This window comes from Suricata suricatta, chromosome 13, assembly GCF_006229205.1.
Source record: "Suricata suricatta isolate VVHF042 chromosome 13, meerkat_22Aug2017_6uvM2_HiC, whole genome shotgun sequence".
Lineage (NCBI taxonomy): Eukaryota > Metazoa > Chordata > Mammalia > Carnivora > Herpestidae > Suricata > Suricata suricatta.
Genome location: NC_043712.1, coordinates 51045664 through 51069319, shown reverse-complemented (window position 1 = coordinate 51069319; position 23656 = coordinate 51045664). Strand labels below are relative to the sequence as shown.

General features: G+C 35.6%; 1 protein-coding gene across 1 annotated transcript in view; it reads right to left on the bottom strand.

Moving 5' to 3' along the window:
* Positions 1-23656, bottom strand: part of BNC2 (basonuclin 2) — a 286450-nt gene that overhangs the window by 142465 nt on the left and 120329 nt on the right. The window contains exon 3 of the mRNA XM_029920382.1: positions 7181-7283. Coding sequence (XP_029776242.1) covers positions 7181-7283 — 103 coding nt within the window. The remainder of the gene's footprint in view (positions 1-7180; positions 7284-23656) is intronic.

Below are 23656 nucleotides of genomic sequence, written 5' to 3'. Positions count from 1 at the left end.
TGAGAAACAAATCAAAATAAGCAGCTCAGGGACACAATAAGAATATAGTTAATGCCATTAATCAGGCACTGAACCTTTGCATTTGTGAGGATGGCCTCCCTTTAAAGCTTATCAGCTGTGATCAGGGAGTAAAGGAGGAAAGCAGAAGAGGGCATGGTGCCCTCAGGTCAAGCTAAGAAGGCTCCTGTGCCAGGCAGGAAAATGGCCTTGTTTTTGCTCTTTAAAATAAAAATAACTGGAGAGATTGGTCAAGGACTTGTCCATGGAGAGATCAGGAACCCAGCTGCCTTACAAGAGCTAGGAGGCACCTAAAGGCCAGTTTCCCTAACTAGAAAAGAATTGTGCAGCGAGGAAAGCCAGGTTTCAGTATCCTAATCTGGAAGAACTAAGTCTACTTAGATTCTTTTAAACAGATACTATATTAGTCCCCACCTTTTCCAAACCAGTGTACCAGAGGAAGAGGACTACGGTGTTCCTACCCAAGTGTTCCTAGATAAAGCCCTGGAAGCATGAACACCTACATCTTCCAAAAGGATCAAGTTCTCACTTGAAAAGATTACCTTTACTTCACTGTGCTAAGGACTCAAGCTTGTACCTTTCTTAGACTTTTCATCAAATCCTAAACAAAACAGCCTCCTGCAACAAGTCTCTCCCAAAGCAAAATTCACTTTTATTGGGACAATCTCCAGCTCAATTAAAGGGAGGTGAGAGCTTTCTTGTAGGTTAATATCTAGGAGGATTACTTTTCCTTTGTCAGAAAACTCAGTTTTAATCATCTTACTCTCTCAATCTTGAAAACTTTAAAAATTATCATACAGAAACTGCTGCTGAGTTACTTAGAATAAGCATGATGTCAGAGAAACGTCATGCTTTATTACTTATGAAAAAAGATTTCTATTTGAGGTATGAAGGGAAGAAAAGTAGGGCAGAAAGGAGGAAGACGGAAAACTTACTACTACATTAGTTATACTGGGGTTTGGACTCAAGTCAGGGAGAACATTACAGAGTTACCAGTTGGGAATAAACTACTTCCACCAATGTTTAGACAATTCACAAAAAGAGCACAGACTGGGACAAATAATAAAGACACGTGACTTTTCACAGGATGAAATGAAAAACTACTGCTTTTGATCCACTCTGCTTAAATCCTTGTAAAGTACGAGGGTGCCAACAAATCTGAGGAATTTGTAAACCGAATGCTGCAATCTTGTGATTCTAAATGTAAGACTGACATAATCAAAAGGTTTTTGATTATGGAATGTTCAGAACCAACGGCCTTGATTTAAGATTTAATTATGGAAATTAAGCCCCACTAGAATTTTTTGAGGTGTATGCTTGCCAGTGTTAGAAATAAAAATACAGGACCACGCAGCTAAATTTGCAGATATACACTTAACCTAAAAAAACTACTCATTGTTTACCTGAAGTTCAAATTTAATGGGAGGTCTTATATTTCTATTTGGGGAAGGTCTCTATAAATATCCCTATTCTGGTAAGATATACCAAGTAAAAAGCTGAGAATTCAAATACAATGATGCTGAGAATAAAAAAAAAAAGAAAAATTACTTCCAGTGAATTACAAAAAAGGTTTGAAATTAATGGATTATATGAATATTAAGTCTTACAGTACATTAAACCATAAAACTGGTTGCTATAGGATACTAAATTAACTTTATATTACTCACCATCTCCTGTGGCACAGAACTGAGGAGCTGAAGGACACCTGGCACAATACTTTACCTACGATAGATGCTTACTAAATATCTCTTCATTGATGATCCAGACGAGGCAGGCCAAGCCTGCTCAGTTTACATTAAAAAAAAATATCTGAATAGTTTGGATATGAGCAGAAAGGCAACTGGCTAGATGACCAAATAATTAAAGTAATAACATAGGACTACCTTCTTCTTGAATGAACTGCAAGTTTTAAAGAGAAATCATATTCATAGAACATAATAAAGGAAAGGTCTCAAGAATTCTGGTGCAACAAGCATTCTCACAGACAGACCTTAGCCAAAGGAAGTAACACTAGTGTTAATTCAGATTACTTGGAAGTGAATGAAAATTCTAGCATACATGTAGCTTGTTGGAATGGTGCATGCTTTGGGTTTAAATCGAAGTATTCTATAAAGGAAATAATTTGTGCCAAGAAAGCTGCTGTGGGGTTTATTAAGCTATGTAATATCTTTTTTTATTCATCAAGCCTCATCTCCTTGCCAAATGCTTACGAGACACACTAAGAAAGAGTGAATTTTTTAAAAAGGTATTTCTAACAAATGGGCTTTGTCAGAAATGAAAATTACTGATTTAGTAAAGGAAAAAATTCTTAATACATTACCTTTCTAAAATTTGCCTACCTCTTTTCCCAAATACACAAATAAATATACCCCATTGTGAAAGAAAAAAATTTCCAGTTGTCTTGGATTATCACTAGATATTTACTAAAATCATTTAGAATATAGTTTACTATTTTTTTACTTGTACTACTCTAACTTAGAGGTTTAGAAATAAAGTCTTCATCTAGACTACAGGCATTACAACTCATTTGCAAATAATAAATAAGAGAAATAATTTAGTACTATACTTCTCAACTTCTATACTATGTCTCCAGTTTTTACAAAGGCAACAAAGTTCTATCAGTAATACTTCTCTTATTAGAAGAATGCACTCCCCCCCATCCCCATACAGCTTACCCATTACTGGGTATGTACTAGTGAAACTTGCTAATTTCTAAGACTATATAAAATCTTTAGCTGAAGCTTTAATTCTGTGAATGGTTGAATTATTACTCTAGTATGGTGGGAAAGGGTCAAAATGCATCAAACTAAATTTCTACCAACATAAACATTTATGTCACCAGTAAAGAAGCTCATTGTTCCTCTTACTTATCCTGGTTTCTTATTTTGGCACTTTTGAACCAAGAAAAATTAAAACGTAGGAAGTTTTAATTTTTTTTCAAAACACTCTATGTTTTAGGTGAATGAAGGAAACACACAGAAAAGATAATGCAAACAGAGGTGGGAAAAAATAGTTGTTAAATGAATTAGCTGGCAGTATGCTGGAGTCCTTTATCTAAGAACTCTGAACAGAAACTCACAAACTTAGAAACTCTGGGTTACTATGCACTGTAGGTATGGAGATCCTATACTAAAAAAAGCTTGTTTTGAAATAAACCTAATTTAATAAAGCCCTGCTTTCTATTATCTAAGTGAAAGCTGAAATTCATTAATGGGGAGAGAGAACAGGATAGCCTTTATTTATTCAGTGGGAAATACCTATTGGTAGTCAAGGAACTGTTTTGGGTATTTTCCTCCCTGACTCAATGGTGCTAAAGATTTCAAGGAAATAATTTGTAGAAAGCACATGGCCTAGTGCATAATTTCAAAATCCACGTGTTTTAATATGATGAATTAATCACTCACTCTCTTTAATTTTTAAAACATCTTTCTCCAGATTATTGTAAAGGAGCTAATGTCAACAACTGAAGCAGGTTAGAGAAGAAATCTGTCTATGAAGTTGTGTGTGTGTGTGTGTGTGTGTGTGTGTGTGTGTGTGTGTGTGAGAGAGAGAGAGAGAGAGAGAGAGAGAGAGAGAGAAAGGGAGAGAGCCCATAAAATCCAACATCTTACAGAGAAACTATAAAGAGATATAGAAACCTTTTTGTTCAAAAGAGTCCATCAAATTTGTAAGAAGTGTTCTTCTTATAGAGAACATTTGATTTTGACATTTGATTATCTTTTAGCGCAAATATTTTTTAAAACAATTAACAGGTGGAGTATGTTTAGTGATAGGATGAAATAATTCTATGAGATGTGTTTTAGTAGTCTCACTCCTGTTACATCCACTTTTAGAGAAAAATCACACACTTAAAAGAACAAGCCATTCCTCCTTGTGCCACACAAGGAGGATATGTACTGTGTAAGGCAGCCAGGAATGCAGCTGTGTTTCACCTCTGCACAGCAATCACTGGAGATATGATTTCAGGCTTTTCTGTGCAGGGGGAGAGAGTGAAGCAACTAGTTGGAATGCCCAGGGCAAAAAGAGTAGGTGCTCTCACCCACTGCCAACTCAAAAACTGGAAGCCAATCCCTCATTATCATATTTGTCTTAATGAATGGGGGAAGAGGGGAGTTTGTAAGTCTGCATGTACATATTTGGAGTCATTTGGTTTTTTAAAAGATTTTATTTTATTTAGGGGGGGGTGCAGAACGAGAGAGATGAGGACAGAAGATCCAAAGCAGGCTCCATGCTGATAGCAGAGAGGCTGATGCAGGGCTCAAACTCGCAAACTGCAAGATCATGACCTGAGCTGAAGCCGGACGCTTAACAGACTGAGCCACTCAGGCATCCCATGGAGGTTTTTTTTTTAAGTTTATTTATTTATTTTGAGAGACAGAGGGAACATGAGTGAGAGAGGGACAGAGAGAGAGAGGGAGAGAGAGAGAATCCTAAGTCAGCACAGAGACTGATGTGGGGCTTGAACTCACAGACTGCAAAAGACCTGAGCCGAAACCGAGAGTTGGAAACTTAACCAACTGAGCCACCCAGGCAACCCTGTACATATTTGAAATTGTATATGTCACACAGTTGGGGGGGGTGGGGGGGAAAGAGAGGTCAAGGTATTAACAGTGGTGAGAGAAAAATAGACCTGAGAAGCTCCACAATTAATATTATAGAAACCCAGGATTTCTAAGGACACAGTAGAAAAAGCACAGTCTGATGTAACAGAAATGCCTTATTCAAGTTGGTGAAAAATCACCTCCTTCAGAAAGTCTTAGAAACAACCATCAGCTAGGAATAATTTATTTTATTCGAGAAAGAAGAAATATTTCTTCTCCCACCTCACCTCATTACACTACTAATATAATACGCATGTGGCAGTTGGATAGGTAAAACAAACTGGTGACACAGTAAACTTTTATACTCACAAGGCTACCACAGTAGACAGATGATGGTAACACAGATGCCTTTGGGAAAAAAAGGGAGCTGAATGGATGAAAAGTCCTTTGTTTAACTGATTGACCTACTCTTATTGCTTATCCATTGTTCAAGTTTTTACTTTTAACACAGTATTATTTATTAGAAAGTCTTCATATACTTTAATTCTCATGATAATCCTCAGAGTATGTATATTACATATAAGAAAAGGGACATGCCGAGATGCTGAACTATGTGCCACTGAAGTTACAGAGCCAGGATTTGACTCCATTACTGCCTTGGTGACTCTTGATGGGCTTGGGACATAAGCTCTAATATCTATTACCTAGTAAAGCCAACACTTACTTATTCAGGGAAAAAAATAATATTTAGGAAGTGCTAAAGGCTGAATTGTGTTCCCCCCCAAAAGGCATATCTTGAAGTCTTAACCCCTAGTTCTTCAGAATGTGACTGCATTTGGAGACTGAGCCTTTAAAAGGGCTAATTAAATTTTAGGGGCACCTTGGTGGCTCAATCGGTTAAGGGTTTGATTTTGGTTTCTAAGTCTGAGCCCAGCATCTAAGCCCTGTGTCCGGCTCTGCACTGACAGTATGGAGCCTACTTGGGATTCTCCCTCTCCCTCTCTGTCTGTCCCTCCCCCTTTTCCTCCCTCATGTACCCACACATGCTTGCTCGCTCTCTCTCTCTCAAAAATAAACATTTAAAAAAGGCTGATAAGGTTAAAATAAGGCCACTAGAGTGGGCCCTAATCTAATCTGACTGGTGTCCTTAGAACAAGAAGACATTTAGATGCAAACAGACACCAGGGGTATGCACCCACAGAGGAAAGACCGTTTGAGGACACAACATGAGGACAGCCACCTGCAAGTCAGGAAGAATCCTCAGAAGGAAACCACCCTGACTTTGGACTTTGAGCTTCTGTAAAACAAATGTCTGATTTAAGCAACCAAGTCTGTGGCATTTTGTTATGGCAGACCTAGGAAATGAATACAGAAGAGAGAAGAAATCATCAAATGCAGTAACATACATAGACTACAAAAGTAACAGCAGCTCATCTGTTGCTCAAAAATGGACTGAGAGATGTTTCAGATTTTGGCCTTGTTGATGAAACAGAAAGGAGTTCCATCCCTGGAGGCACTGAAGGACTGTGGCTCTGCCTGCCAGGCACACCCTTTCCAGGGCATTCCTCTCCTGCTACCCTCCCTACCCCTTCTCTCTCACACACAGAAATGTGGCTGAAATGTCCCCACAATGCCAACATACACACCCTAACAAGCAAGGTACATGATAAATTAAAAGCATTTCAAAGGCATGGCCCAGTGTTGTTACCTCAGATCTTGCTAGAATAACATGACATTTATAAAAATACAACCCACTGGATATTTGGCACAGCTTGGGAATGAAGAATATTTTGACTGAGAAGCCAATACCCCAGGCTGTCAAAAAACACTCAAGCCAAGATTTCTTTTATAAACATTACCTATCTTTAAAAATCCTACATTCTAGGAAGAAAATGTCTGCTTATTTTCTAAGTCTCTTTCTGCCTAAACGTAAAACACATAAGCCATACATAAGAACATACTAAATGCTCAATGTTCCACACTGATGGAACAGCTCTGTGCATCTGGCAAAAAGCAGAAACACTTGCAGCCATGGCCGGGGGTCATCCTCAGGTGACACATCTAGGCAGAGCCCCCACTCAACACTGGCCACCTCCAATCCCGATGCGCACTGAAAAGGGGTATTTACACATTTTTTTTTCAGATACTAGCCAAACAATGTTCCCGTTTATTCTCTCACCCACCTTGGACCATACAAAATTTAACATCTGGGAGGATAAATGCAGCCTCAAAAGCATACGACAAGGGTGAGCAGTCATTGACGAATTCTCCTCGAGCAAAATGGCTTTGCCAGCTTCCCTCTGAGGTACAGGCCCTAAAAGGGCAACTGTGGTATGTTTGAGTTTCCACCAGGCCTGGTGCTTGCTGACTGCTGCTACATTCAGTCAGAAGCCCACGGCCCAACTGTCCTATAAACATCGCACCCTTCTGCTAAGAGCTGCTTGCCTAGCCTTACTCCTTGGAACCGAGCACATGCTGTTTGAGAGCTGCAGCCTGCATGTTAACTAGCTCTTGGAGCACAGCTGACCCCTCTCTTCTCCAGGGCAGTGACTGCTCTGAAAAAATATGCACATTCACATGAACCTAACAAGAACAGGAAGAAAAGTCCAGATTTTCCTCACCATGTGCCACCCAGCCATGTTTACACTGATCGCAAGTCCTCAGGTTAATCTTCCCTGGCTGAAAACATTCACACGTGCAGTTTACCAGTGTGCAACGGATGGCCTGAAAAATAGAGGGGAAAAAAGGATCAGCATCTGTTCAAAGGTACTGTATTTCTTCACCATTTTAATAAATAACATCCACTTCCATTTTTAAAGGCATTATGTTGGTAGAAGCCTAGAGAGTTTTAAAAATAAATTTGGATACCATCAAAATCTCTTACAAAAAAATATGTCAGAAAACAAAGCTCATACATTAATAGAATGTTTCATGTCATTCATATTTAACCTTTAAATTAGACATGTAGACCAAACTGAATAAGAAAAAAGGATTATGTATTCTACAAGATGCTTGATTTGTAATGCAAGGGATCCCAAACAAAAAAAAATATTGCTGCTACTATATATTCCCATTTAATAAGTTTATCCACTTGGCAGTAATGCAGAAAAATACACTCTAGTAAAATAATGCTCAAATGAAATGGTGGTGAAAGTAAAACATGACAAACAAATACTATAGGAATGTTACGTTTTTTCTGAGTTTTACTTAGATGCTTTGTTAATCTTTCAAATACACTTTGAAAGACATCCCTGTTGGCTCAATAAAATCTAACATACTTCTGGTATTATTTATCTACTTTCCAATTCCTTGTTTTTCCATTTTGATGTATTAATTTCATTTTCACTCCTATTTTGAAAAATACAAAACAAATTTCCTTTTACTTTAATGGTGACATAAGAAACGAAGTTTAAATTTGTTTCTAGATCAGATGTGGAATAGGAAAACCATTTAGGTAAACATCTTATATCAGTAACAATCCAACTGGATGTTAGAATACTGAAAAACACACTAAATAATCTTTCATTTCTTTACAATTACTTTTTTAAATCATCTCAACACTTTATATAATAAAGTGAATTATAGCAGAAATTTAGCATAAATGAAGTGTAACTTTTAATGGATAAAAACCTATGCTTAAAACTTGTGCTAAAGCTGACCTTATGCTCTCAGACTATAGTTAATAAATTTATCTCATACATTTAGTTCTAATTTGCATGGAAATTTGGAAGACAGAAGGGATTTAGTCTGATCATTCACAGATTAACAATCTACTGTAACTATCTGAACTGCCAGGAAAAGATCTCTCTACAGCTTTAGACGCAATCAATGCTTACTGATTTGGGGTGGGGGAGTGGTGTTTAGAGGACAGGCTAGAACTACCTGAAACTGCAGCTCTATGACTGAAAGCTATGCTCACTTACACAGCTTCCAGATGCTCATATTCCTGGAACCATTTGGATTTTTATATAAATTGTCTCACTTATAACAGACAGTATTTTAGATATTGTTAACACAGTTGGGCCAATTCCATTTACAGAGAGCAAGATTGGACAGGGTTTTACTGTTCCTTATCAGGCAAGTTTGAAGTATTTCACTTTCACTAATGAACACTAAATCTATAGTTTCCCCATTCGGTTTGCAGTAAGAGTCCTCATGACAGACTCTTTACTTAGCTCACCTCCACCTCTAATTTGCTGCTCCATTCCCAGTAGGGAAACACGCAGTTGTATAATCTGGTATTTCAGGGTTTGTCTTCCAGTGTCAATAGTCCAATTACATATTAGCCAGGTTGTGAAACTTTGCTGTATGTATTGTGATTTAAAGAATTAGTAATAAGAAATAAGGACACCAAAGGAAATGCTGACTAAGAATAATATATGTATTTGTACATTATAAAAGGAAATATTTCTCCCAAAATTTCTCATTTCAATTTTAATAGTGTACTGACTGAGCAATATATCAGAACGGAACAGGTCAGAGTTTCTTTAAATAACATGTTCAAGTTATTAGTTACATCAACTCACAACTTGATTGTAAAATGGTCAAAAAACCCAAACCCACACAAAACAGTTTAGAGGGAGGTGTTTCTACTAAAAGAAAAAAAAGGCACTTAAGAAAATATCTAATTATAAATCCAGACATAAAAACCACATTGATATTAAAATATTCTTGTAATATGAACAGTAATAAAAGCTTTCAAAAATACAAGAAAAAAGTCACCTCTGCTTTATTAAAATTTAAAAATTCCCAGTAAAAGGAAATGATTTATCAAGAATTATATGTTAACTCCAGCACAAAAAATATACATATTTTAAATAATTAATTTGATAATATTTAATTATTTTACAAAAGTAGCCTAATTTTATATTGTGTTTAAAGCCCACATTTGTCAATTTTAATTATTGCTATATTCAGAACAGAACAAATTAAGAGACTGTAGATTTGCTTTATTTTTGTGTATAATTATTTATTTGCTGATTAAGTCATTTATTGGTTTGTTCTAAACCAGTTTATGATTTAAATATTTTCTCTACCTAAGAAACTTTATACATCTGCCACATTTGAAAATTAAGATCATCATCCTTTTTTTATAAATTCTACTATTTGTACCTAAACACACAAACACTGGAACACCTCAACTCATTTTGTATATAAACACTTAAACACTGGAATATCCATTTTGTATTTCTATGAATTCCAGAAGGTCTATTTGTTTTAAATTCAGATTTTTATAGACTACAATTGTCCCTTAAGGGAATTACATATATTTAAACAATATGGTCTAAATAAATATTTTGAGTAAGAGACTATTGTGGCTTCAAAGGAAGTTTTATTCTAAATAACATTTTTGAAACAGCATTAAAACTTTGACATACTATTTATTCACAACAAAACAGAACCAATGTGATCACTTGCCAACTTACCCTCACTTAAAGAAAATAAATTATTATAAAATTATCAAAAGCAGTTAAGCCTCAAAAATGTACATGCTTTACAAGGAGGCAGCTGGGAAGAGTAAAAACGAATAAACTTTCAATTTTTGTAAGCACATTCACTTTGTCCTTCATTCAGCAAACATATGAATTCCTCCCACTCACTGCTGAGCACTCTCAACTACAGAAAATCCAGAGATGATGATGAAGTGGTAGAGGGGGACACCAGAAAAGGAGTAGACAGTTTAGTCATACTTTTCCCACCTATATATCAGGGATCTCCATGCAGGTCTGGCTATATCAGGTTATCAACCCCTCCATGCCTCATCAGGAGTGCTCTGTATTTCTTTTCTCAATTCTTACATAATTAGTGTTGCCAAATCCCCCAGAACAATAACAATAATGAATTTTCTTAAGCCTGCAACTTATTAAAAGTTATTATTCTTTCTGCTTACCTTTACCATGGATTTCTTGAAAGAAAAATCCATGCACCCAACACCTATTGCTTCCACTTCCACACCACCAACTACATTTTAATTTTGCAATCTGGTTTCTGTCCCACACGTTCCTGAAAATTTCTCCAAAAGGAATGTTCTCATTAATTTTGGTCCCTTTTTTCTAGTCTCCTGGTGTTCCTAGACCTCAATACAGCTTCAGCACTCTTCCTTCACTCCCAGGCTGCAGAGACCAACTATCCTTGTTTTAGTGGCAACAACTTCTCACTCTTTCTCCACTGTAAATAAATACAGGTGTTTCCCACGGCTACGCTCTCATTTTTTAATTTGGCAATTCTATCTCCTCCTACAGCTTCAAATATTATCGCTATGCAAAAACCATTATTTTGGAGCCAAGTACTGCAGTAAGTGGCAGTAAACGGATGGCAGAGTCCCTGTGTTTAGGGACCTGACAGAATTTGTGGGCAGTGGGTGTACAGGAAAGGCCCTAAGAACAGAAGGAAGCCCTCAAACGGGCTTGAGAAGCGATCATCTCTTTTTATTCCTCAGTCTTTTCTTCTTCCAAAGGTAGGATTTAAAAATTTGTAACAGTAACCTACTACCTATTATCATTAATAATAGCTAGATTTACTGGATATTTGCCATTTTCTTTCCACTTACTGATGTCACATACTTTACAAACATTAGCTCTCTTAATCCTCAGAAAATACCGTGAGGTTGGTACTATTATTACCTTTATTTCACAAATAAGAAAACTAAGGCGGAGATAATTCAGTAACCTGCCTAAAGACATTGAACTAATAAAGTCATAGGAAAGTGGACCCAAATTTGTGCAAACTCTCCATCTGACTAACTGAGAATCTTGAGTTATAATCCCATTCACAGTCAGGCAATCATTGGACACAGTCCCTCCACCTGCCCTCCATTCAACCCCCACTGTACACTCTTAACTCTTGCCCCTTTTTCAGATTTTAGCTCAAATATTACTTCTGTTCCTGAGGGTAGCTGCCCTCATCTCCCAGTCAAGTTCCCTATTAGGTTCCTGTTTCACAAGGGGTTTTTCTGTCATAGCACTTAAGACAGGTTGTGAATATTTGTCTGTAACTATTTATTTTAAAATAAGTTTATCTATTTACTTAAATATACTTAAATAGATATTTATAAATTTATCTCTTTATAAACCTATTTTTAAATATTTATCTATAATCTGTTATATATAAATTTATGTATTAATCTGTGTGAATACTTGATTAATATCTGTCTTCCCGTCTAGAATTTAAGTTCCATGAGGGCAGGGCAACACATTTGTTGAGCTTACAATGTATACTGGCAAATGATACTCAAAAAGTACTCAAAAAGTACCTGAAGTACATAATTCTCGGAGCCTCTTTCCTCATCCCTAACAGCAGCAATAACATCACAAGTGTCAAAGGACTTAAATGAAATAATGACTATAAAGCCCATGGCAGTATGCCTAGTAACAGTAAAAGTTCAATAAATAGAAACCATTTATGACCCTAAGAAACTTTCCATATGTTATATTTGAATTTCACCCCCATGATTCTTCTCAATGTGCCATTTATCCAATGCTTTATAAAATGTTCAATACATAGTCTTAATGAACAGATTGACAAACATGATGCCATATTATTCATATAAGAGTCCTCTAAGAGACATGACAGGGATTAGTGTTTGTTTTTAATATTAGGGTTCAGAAATGTTTACATGAATATTACATGGCTTTTAAATGACAGTGTGGATTTCCCAATTATTAATCAGTTTATTTCCATTCTCTACAGAGAAAGGAAGAAAGCATACAACTAAACCAGTAAATTATAAATATTGACATTCAAAAGTATATCTTAAATAAAAATATTTAATCAAGGTTTGATCAGTATCACTTTTATATTTGAATATTAAATAAGTGTGCATTTGAAAGTATTCTGGATGAGTTCCAAAGCCCTATTCAAATAAGATTTTGTTATCACTAAAACTGAAGTCTCTTCAGCTTTATTATACTCATAGCTGGCTTGAACTCTGCAAGTATATGGGAACTGAACATCAATCTTCTCACCAAATGACAATTCTCAGGAAAATGCAGATTGTTTCTTCAGCTAGTATTTAGTGTACCTTACAAAAGAACTATAAACATGTCAAATTAATAACTCTATCAGACTATTAATGTAAATCTATAGTTATAATAAGGTGGGTATGTTTTTAGCATTTATCTCCCAAAAAATACAAACCTGAGTTTGAATGGGCAATTTTCACAGAGTTCACAAAATGTAATTATCAGTGATTACAAGGTGTACTATAAAAACTAAGGGTCCACAGAGCATTAAATTGCATGTAAATGCCACTACATATAATAAACAGTAACAACAGCAAATGAGATGCAGTGAAGTTAATTCTGTCTGCTTAACAAAACCCATTCAAAATTTTGCAGTGGTAAATTATGACAAAGTATGTATCTTATTTGGTGGTAAGATAAATTAAAAATTGAAAAATTAATTAACCCTTCAATAAAAGGTTCCTTCAAATTTGTCTCAATGTTTTAAACATCGTATGAAGAAATAGCAACCTGATCAAACAATCATTTTGTTGTACCTTTGTGCTCTGAAACTTCTTGGTGTCTTCAAAAACTACATTTTGTGCCTGAATCAGAAGATTTGAAAATACATGGTAATAAGGCCAGACTCACTAAAAGGGCCAAATGCCAATGATGTAAACCTGGTCAAGATGAAAAGCTGGACAATTCAAAGATGGTCAAACTTCAAAAAAACACCACAAGAGTAAAATTATTGATCAAGGAAATACAGTATCTTCACAATAAAAACTTCCAAAATAATTGAAAGAGATTCACTGGGGTAAAGTGGCCTTTCAACACTATTTACAGTTAAAATCCAGAGTTTTTAAAGCATACTTTGAGTTTTTCTTAAAAACTATGATCCCAGCGCACCTGGCTGGCTTAGTTGGTTAAGTGTCTGACTTAGGCCCAGGTCATGATCTCACAGTCCGTGGTCCCATGTCAGGCTCTGTGCTGACAGCTCAGAGCCTAGAGCCTGCTTCAGATTCTTTGTCTCCCTCTGTCTCTGCCCACCATTCCTCCTCTCCCTCCCTCTCTAAAAAATAAACAAACGTTTAAAAATTTAAGAATTTTTTCTATAGGGCACCTGAGTGGCTCAGTTGTTTGAGCATCTGACTTCAGCTCAGGTCAAGATCTCGTGATCTTCAGCCCCGCATTGGGCTCTGTACTGACAGCTCAGAGCCTGGAGCCTGCTTCAGATTCTGCGTCTCCCTTTCTTCTGCCCATCCCCTGATCTCTCTCAAAAATAAATAACCATTAAAAATTAAAAATTTTTAAAAAATTTTAAAAAGCTATGATCCCTTCATCAAGTGGCAAATTAATAAAAAATATGGCATATCCATATGATGAAATATTATTTGCCCATCAAAAGGAATCCTGATACATAGTACAACATAGATGTACCTTGAAAACATTGTGTTAAGTAAAAGAAACCATTTACAAGCCCACATATAGGGTTCCATTCATACAAAATATTCAGAACATAAAAATCCAAAAAGACAGAAAGTAGTAGTTATTTAGGGACTGCAGTGGTAGCTAAAGGATTTTTTTTAGGTCATAAAACTGTGCCAAAAGGAGTACGAAGATGGTTGCACCCAACTGTGAATATACTAAAATCTATTTAATGGTATACTTTAAATGGTAGAATGTATGGTATATGAAATCTATCTCAATATAATTGTTTAAGAGGGGCGAGGGACAAAACTCACTGCACTCTCTGGTTTCTACTGGTGGCATTACTTAACTCATAAGATAGCATCCCCTCAGGTTACATAATGTAGCAGAACATCCTTCTTTAACCTAGTAGGTCAACATTCAAACGTTAAAATGGTGGATAAACAGAAAGTAAACAAAAGAAAATTTCACCGCTGCTTACTCTTGAAAATCCCTTCTACTTTGAAAATATTAAAACTTAATGTATCCATTTAAAAACTGGCAATTATTTTCTAAGTCCACTGCTATTTCTCCCTCAGGAAAATCTAGGACATTTTTCAACAGACTGGGGGGAGGAGGGTGGCTCTCAGTTATGTTCACATACTAATATTACAATACTAAAATAACTGAGAGAATTTGTTAAAAACTGATAATGATGAATTCTCTCATATATACTATCAAAAATATTCATCAATTTACTGTGATGAAAAAGTTACTTCAGCAAAAGTCATGAAACAAATTTGGTTTAGCGGGAGGGAGCAAAGAGGGGAAACCATAAGCTTTTGAGTAAATGTTTATACATGAGTGTTAATGTTTCCATGACTTTGTGTGAATATATAAACACAAACAGGGAGAAAGAGACATATACACAGGCACATAAATTTTCACAGACATGAGTCCAATGAGCATCTGTAGTCATTACCTTACAACCACAACCTACTATCAATCGACATGAGGAAGACCCCATTTAAATAATTTAGGAGTTCAGAGTAAAAATCAACAGCGGGATATAGCCAATTATATAAGGAAAATATCCATGCTTCTATGGCATCAAAGCACACGCAGGCTTTAGAGTGCATGTGTTATGTTTTTTTTCCCCAGTTAAATTAGGCCTATGGTAATACAAGCTATTTTGTTAGGCAATTAGTAATATTAGAGAAACAGGAAATGAAAAGGCATTTCAATTTGGGCAGAAACATTTTATTTTCTTACCTAACAGTTAACAATTAAGATATTCATTTACTGCCTGTATGCTTACACATTTTACAGACTACTCACACAGGCAGCTGTGATACTTAGAAGAGAAATACTCTTTCAATGAACATACCCATCATCTAATTGAAAATAAGGGATTTGCTCACCATTCAAAGTAACCCATTTTAACTAAACTGTGTTTACCAGAATGCATAACTTTATATAAGGACTCAACGCACCTCTGATTTCACATACATGCTAAGCAATATTCATCTCATTTCACCTTAATGTTGAATCAGCAATTTTGTATTCCATTGATATACATTTTATTCATTTTTCACTAATGCAATTTGAAAGGTGGTAATGTGATTACATTTCTCGGTGGCATTCATGAAAACAATTGCTAATATAATATGATAGGGAAGACATTAATAAGGAAGGGATTTATAATGTGATGCAAGAAGATTTATAAACCTTTAAGCACTTTACAAAGAAATAGTTCTCATTAAGCAAGAAGCAAGACAAGATAAAGCCTGAGTTCCAGCATTTCAGAAGCAGCGTCAATCCCAGGAAACAATGATTTGCATGATGATCTCATATTTTGGTGGCCAAGTAAAGAGGCGCAGGAATAACCCAAGGCTTATCCCAAGTTGTGCCCCAATGTAAGAAAGACATCATCCTGACTTGATGATGCCTCGCCTTCCCAGACAGCATGTGAAGGACTCCTTCAAGGAAGGAGCTCCTCTAAATCTTGATCCAAAAGGAGCTGCCACATTTTTCCAAATGCCAAGCACAGTATCAATTCATTTGCCAAGCAAGAGCATAAGGTGGGTAACCTTTTAACTAAATTTACCCCTCTAGGTCTCTGAAAAGAATTTATCCCAGTGAAGCAATAAGGGAGACAAGTTTTTGCATTTGAGAGTGTATCATTTCAGATGACAACTCTGATTACCCAGGCCAAGTGAGGCAGCCTTTGTGAGACTAATAACATCCCACGTTTGTACAGTGCTATGAAGCTTGCATAATATTTCAAATACATTCTCATGTTTAATCATCAAAATCCCCCAAACTAGAGATTTTTCAAACAGCAGAAAATGAGGCTCTGAGATGTCCTTAAATGGGCACATCTACTAATCCAGGGCTCTTTCCACTCTGCCTGTGTATGAAACGCAAGAAGCGAAATAATCCCCCTTATTACCCTCCCTCCACAGTGAGCTTTCCTCAGATATATATTTTTTTCAGTTATGATAGGAGTTTAAAACCAAGTAAGAGATGTAGACAAAACTACACTGAAAGAAAGACGTATTGGTAAAGGTTTAAGCAACTTGAAAAGGTGGGGTAAACTGCTATGTAAGCAGTTAATTTATACTAGGCTTTCCTACAAAGTGGTACATTTTAGACAGAGAAAGTGACTCTGAACAGCTTTATACAGAGTTTTTAAATGGTTACACTAAGAAAGGCCAAAATCTAAAAAAAAAAGTGACACAAGGTATCCTTAAGAAAAACACTTGATTTATTTTATAGCACCTTATTTCTACATGTCATGGGATTGCCCATTAAAAACAAGCATATCTCAACATTTTAATTCTTTCCATTGTGCATATCTAACTGTACATGATAATTATGTCTGATTATGAAAGAATGTGTCTCTTTTGCCCAAGAGCAGGTATCACCTCAGGAATCACACCTATTACAAATAATAATAATGATATGATGAACAGTCTACATGCCCTCTTATACGTTATTTATGTTAGGTCACAGATTCCCCAGGGGTCCGTGCTGAGACCTGGACTGGCTTCATTAGAGCTTCATATAAATCACTAAAGGCACATCTTGATTTTACCACTGGCTAAGAGTCACCAGAATTTTTCAAGTGAAACCTCTCAGGTAATACATTTTTTAAAAACACAAATACAATGTTATCATTTCTTCTAAAAGATAGTTTTCTCAAATTCAAAGAGCTACATTCCAATGCTCAGAGAAATCTCACACATTTCTATGGAATCTATAAGCATCTGAGGGTAAAACGTGCCCTAGAGTATTGAAAAAACATTATTCTCTTTTTTCTTGTAAGGATTAGTTGGTTAAAAGACAAAAGAGAGACATATACTTATAGAGAAAGACGGCAAAAAGCAGACCATCTAGCTGCTAACAAATGCTTCAACATTACTGAGCAAATGGAGAAACCTCTGCAATGGCTGTCAGGAACTCTGAGCTAACGCTTGAAAATTAAGAAATAAATAGAAAGGCTTGTGGAAAAAAAAGGGAGTCTTCCAGAACAATGTTAATGTCATCATGGGCATGTGGACTGGGTTCACATGTGTGTCAGCTGAATCAACATAATGGGCTATAACAGCTTCGAAGCAGCTAATATGGTCCATTGGGTCAATAATCCGTGAACTAAGAAGGATTTACTTGATAGACTATAAATGGTTCATAAGAACTCAAAAATCACTCCATCAGATCAAAAATCCAATTTTCATATGGTGCCTTTCTATGAATTAGCCAAAAGAAAGTAATAGCTCTAAAGGACTTCAAGGTCTATCAGTTAAAAATTTACTTTTTAAAGAACAGTGTAGAGGAGGAAGAATTAAATGCATCTCTCACTCTCCCTGGTGAATCAACCTATTTTAAGAGGAAAAATACATTTTATGATGGAAAGCTTATGCACAACAGGAAATTTTCATGAGGCATTTGTATTTTCCTATGGGTACCTGAATGTGTGGATCTAAACAAATGATAACATACACATATACATGTACCCTCACCGCCTCCCTGTATATCTCTGCATACCCATATACATGATCAGTATGTAGACTACAAAATGCTGATAGCAACATTTAAAGATGAGGAATTATATTTTATTTTTGCTCCTTTACATAGTTTATATTATGGGTCTGTGGTATGAGGCCTGTTGAGACATCTGAGATGGCATATGGATATTGGCAAATTCATCTTCATATATGGAAAAGCAGGCAAAAAAAACCCTATAAAAAACAAACAGTAGGAGCTACAATACATTTTCCACATTTAAGAGAGAGAAAAGCAGGTTGGCTAAAGTGTAAATAGCCGGCATTTATAGATAACTTCAACTTCTGCCCATTCTAGACTACGGAGAAATACTGGCCTTATTACCCTGTATTTGTGAATTTCATTATGTACTCACTCTAGGTGATAGTGGTTGCAATTAATTTTTTTAATGTAAGCCTATCTATGTGAATAAATGCATTTATTAAGTTCATGGCAATGAAGAAAAGCAGAGAAAAATGCTCCAAAAAATACAACAGGCTGTAATTAGAATTCTTAACAAGAAAGAATTACTTTCCTAGGGAAGAAAATGTGATCTATCACTTCTCTCTCAAAATGCTACTAGCCTCTCTTCATCATAAGGACAACAAGAAGGAATCTTTTTTTTTTCTTTTTACAGGAGTAACGCTGAATAAAATAATAGATGTTTTTACATCAAAGTGTATTAGCTATTGACATAAACTCTGTCCTCTTAACTTTTACACAAGGAAAAGAAAATTTCCAATAATTCTGAAATAGACAGATAAAACTTTTCTCTGTGGCTATGGCCATGTACTATTATATGTAACTGCTTATTTTTAAAAAGAGCCTTATTGGTGCTCTCAGAAGGATTTTCTTTTATACATAGCTTTATCCTATAATTTTGTCCCTGTTGGGCACACTGCCTAAATTTAAACACAAACAGTCAAGAAATGAAGAAACATTAACACATTTACTGTGAACAAAAACTCCCAGTTGTACAGTGAAATTTTAATACATTTCAACTTATCTCTTTTACTAATGGGGAGAGTACAAACCCTGCAGGAATTCGCTCTGCAAACTGGTAATTACAGTAGACTCACTTTTTTATAATGCATATGTATAGTCAGACACAAAAAAACGCTGGCTGCCCTTTTGATGTAGGTTACAATAGGAATGTTTTAAAAATTATGAAAATCTACAGCAATTCTAAAGGAATGCATTATTTCATGGAAAACTGTCCTTTAACTCTGTATATGGACACAAATAGACATATATTTAGATATTTGCTTTATACACCAGAAGGCACAAGCTTTATCAGCATGTGCTTTCATGTCATTTTCACCATAATCTTAGTGTATAGAATAAATCTACTCCTTTTTTCTTTAAAGCTGGATGTGATTTTGAATATCATAATTCATCTCTCACATAAAGGTGATATTCTTTCATAATTACTGGTTTTCCTATTTTGTCCCCTCTAGTTTTAGGAATTTAAATCTGTATTTTGAGATCTCATAGAATCTCTTTATTAAATAATTAAGGATTCCAAACCAATAATTTGTCTCTCAGTATAGGCAGGCATAACCCCTTGACAAAAAAGATCCTTGTACATAACTGCACAGACCAACAACCACATACTCTAATATTAATAATCATAGCACAGAAAGCCGATAGAAATGAAATAAAATCTCAGTTACTATTCGTATCACTCACTAGACACTCTATATTTATCTGTCAAATTTTTGGTTACATAACAACTTTCTAAGCAATTTAAATCTGACAGAATGCTAAGAGGCTATCAGTATATAATTTACATTAAAATAATGTTTCTAAGAATTGGCACACTAAGGAAAAAACAAAAGCAGAGAAAGCTTCTGAGTAGACATAACATGTGTAATATCTTGAGAATTTAAAAAATAAATAAATACTTCAGATAGCTGTGAAATTAGGTGATTAACTAGTTGTTACTTAACCTTCTAATTTCTGTATAAGTCTAATTACATGAAATAGAAGTTGGGGTTCTGATTTTTTACTTTGCTTATCCATTTGGAGTGTCATTGTAACTATTGTATTGTAAATGATGGAAAATAACTGCATATGTTAAAAAATAGTGTTATATTCTAAAATAAAAAAAATAAAATAGTCATTATAAAAAAAAACAAAAAATAAATAAATAAATCTGCTATAAATAAATAAATCTGCTATAATGTCTGTGAATGAATAGCGCTTACAAATTCCAGAGATATCTATCTGAAAATAGACACTATAAAATTCACATAATGATAAAATATATAGAATACACTACCAAAATATGTAAGTTATTGTAAAGAAATAATTTCCTGATTATCCAAATTCAGGCAAGAGTGACAAGAAGTAAACATTCTCAGTCAGCTTGGCTGTGGTAGATTGCACTAACCATTAGGGGGAAGACACACCGTAGATATTCTAGAAAAAAATAACGTATTTTGATGATGTATACCTAGCTAATTTTCTAGGCAATATAAGTAACATTCTAACTTTAGGTCTCTCTATCATTATAGAAAGAATATCTTCTTCTCTAACATTACCATCCTTCTGCTGCCAAAGTTCACACACACACACACACACACACACACACACACACACACACAGTACCTGAAACCAAAAACGGAAAACCAAACTCATCATAGTTCATGAGCTAGTCACTAGCTCTGTCACAGGCAATATATATATTCTTGGGCAATAATATCTACTGTTTGTATCTGCAATGAAATAGCATACTACCCATTTTTTTAAAAGCCAACACCAAAATACATTTTTTAAAGTCAGTTTTAAAGTTGATATTTTGCAGCTGCCCCTGTTCTTCCTTGATCCAAGTGTTACTAAAAATATCAAGCTGTGGCTTTAATATGAATAAATTAATAGCAGTATGCATCAAGGACAGCTACATGTAAAACTTCAGTCTCTGAAGAATCGATTCACATTACACAAACACAACTGAGTATTAAAGAGCAACACTTTAAAAATGTATGTGGTCTGTCATAGACGAAGCATGTGTGTTTTCAGGTGCTGTTACTCCAAAGACAAGGCCAGAAGCTGTGAAATACCAATATACCATCTACTTCCTCCGAACTAAATTTTGAATGCTAAGTGATCAGGGAAGGGAATTTAACGTCATCCATATTCAAATGATTTGAAGGGTTAAGTCATAACTTATGCTGTAGTAATTTACAACTTTCTTAGGGTCAAAGAGTAAGAAGTATAAATTCAAAATTCCAATTCCCTTCCTGCAAGATGCAGCGATAGCTATGAATGAAAGCCTACATACAACTGCCCTTCAGTGATAAGCACAACACACCCCTTTAACATATCCGAGTGAACAGCTTCCCAGACTTGTCTTTCAGTAAAAGTAAAAGGTAGGTTGAGGGAGTCAATCTGAATTCCCTGCACAGACTGATGAAATCTTCTCAATAAGTATTCTTACTCTGGAAAGGAATAAAATGCTCAGAATATTATAGAATCCTGGTTAGGAGAGCAATACATGAAAAAGAGGTAATATATTAAAATGTAACACTTTGATACATTTCAATTTTTCTTTAATGATTCAGAAGGTATTTCCAGATGCTGTGGTGTCTCTACCTCTTCATTATGATTACCATTAGACAAGTCAATGCATTATTGGATGATCAACTACAAACTAGCTTTGGTGGTCTACAAAGAATGATAAGGAAGACAGTAGCAACCAACAAAGTTTTACTGCATTTATTAGTCACCCACATTCAGAACCCTAATACATCAAGAACCTATGCCTAGTCTACATTATATATTTTGAATAATTCCAGAGGGACCTTAAGTAGATGACCAAAGGCCACAGACATTGTTGTTCATGAAACTGGACATCAGTGCCAAATAAAAACAAACAAAAACCAATAAAACAAAGTATAAACTATATTTCTGCCAAGTGCCTCAGAGTATTACAAGGCAACTAATTCCAGGTCACCTGGGTGGCTCAGTTGGTTAAGCGTCCGGCTTTGGCTCAGGTCATGATCTCATGGTTTGTGGGCTCGAGCCCCGTGTCGAGCTCTGTGCTGACAGCTACCACAGAGCCTGGAGACTGCTTCAGATTCTGTATCTCTCTCTATCTCTCTGACCCTCCCCTGCTCACATTGTTGCTGTCTCTCAAAAATAAATAGAAAACATAAAAATTTTTTTTAAATAAGGCAACTATTTCCTACACTATTTGGACAATTAGTCTGTTCCACTTGGGTGAACCATTAATAGGTCAAGAAAGCACAATTCAATGATTTAACTGAAACATTATCTGAATATCCATACAGCTGGCAGTGAACATGTAATATTCTATGTTTGATATATCCAGTGAATGTGAGGCTATTATTTTAATTGTTATGTATCTCACCTGTGTTCAAGGTAACAACAAAGCATAGCTACCACATGATATGCCTTGGATATGAGTAAAGCAGAAGTGACAGAATTTTAAGTGGGTAGGTATGTGTACAGTATTATTTTCCTTTAGACTACTAGTCTACATATAGATTAAGGTTTTTACCTTTTATCTAGATATTAACAAACTGTAGAGTTAGACTACATAAAGCTTATTTAACCATATTATAATTGCCAAAACATTTTCAATATTAAATTCTATGCAAAAATTTTTGATTCTGTCAACTCAACTGAAATAGAGATTTCTTGGGGTGCCTGGGGGGCTCAGGTTGATCATCTAACTCTTGATCTTGGCTCAAGTCAGGATATCACGGGTATGAGATCGAGCCCCCAGGTGGCCTCTGGGCTGAGCATGGAATCTGCTTAGGGTTCTCTCTCCCTTGCTCTCTGCCCCTCACCAACTTATGTGTGCTTGCTCACTCTCTAAATAAATAAAACATCAATAAAGAAAGAAAGAGATTTATTCCCCCCCAAATTAATCTTGATGGCTTAATTTTAAAAAGTTAATGATGAGGAGGAAAAATCCTCTAGTGCCAAAAGTAGTATAAAGTGGTAGTGTTATATCAGCTACTAAAGCTTGTTTGTGCAAGAGGCTATTAGATTATATGGGGAGGGACACCTGGGTGACTCAGTTGGTTAAGTGTCTGGCTTTGGCTCAGGTCATGATCTCGCGGTTCCTGGGTCTGAGCCCTGCGTCAGGCTCTGTGCTGACAGCTAGCTCAGAGCCTGGAGCCTGCTTTGGATTCTGTCTCCCTCTCTCTCCTATCCTCCCCTGCTCGCACTGTCTGTCTCTGTCTCTCAAAAATAAATAAAAAACATTAAAAAATTAAAAAAAAAACAAATTACACGGGGAGAGTTAATAACTTAAGACTCTGCACAGGTGTCAGGTATGTTACCTTTCTGTCTGAGAAAACAAAGACTATAAAGTGGACAGGGGTGAGACTTGTAAAATGTGTGCTAATAATGCCTCCGATGTGAAACTACTTCTTGCTTTCACTTGGAATCACAGAAAATAATGTAGGTGCTTCTTTTATTATTTAGCCACTATAGATAAAGCAAGGGGAGTCTGTACAATGAAGGTGAGATTTATCATTGTGCTGTGAAAACAAGTTCCTTAGCACTGTCTCCATCCTCTTTTGCTATTAGCCAAATGCTTCCACTTTAAAAAAAAAAAAGCAAGCTTCAATAGTAAATATTCTGCTACTATATATTAAATACTGCATGGTTTGCCCAAGCTAAGATGAAACCACATCATGAATCAATTAGCATTTTGCATTTTCTTTCATT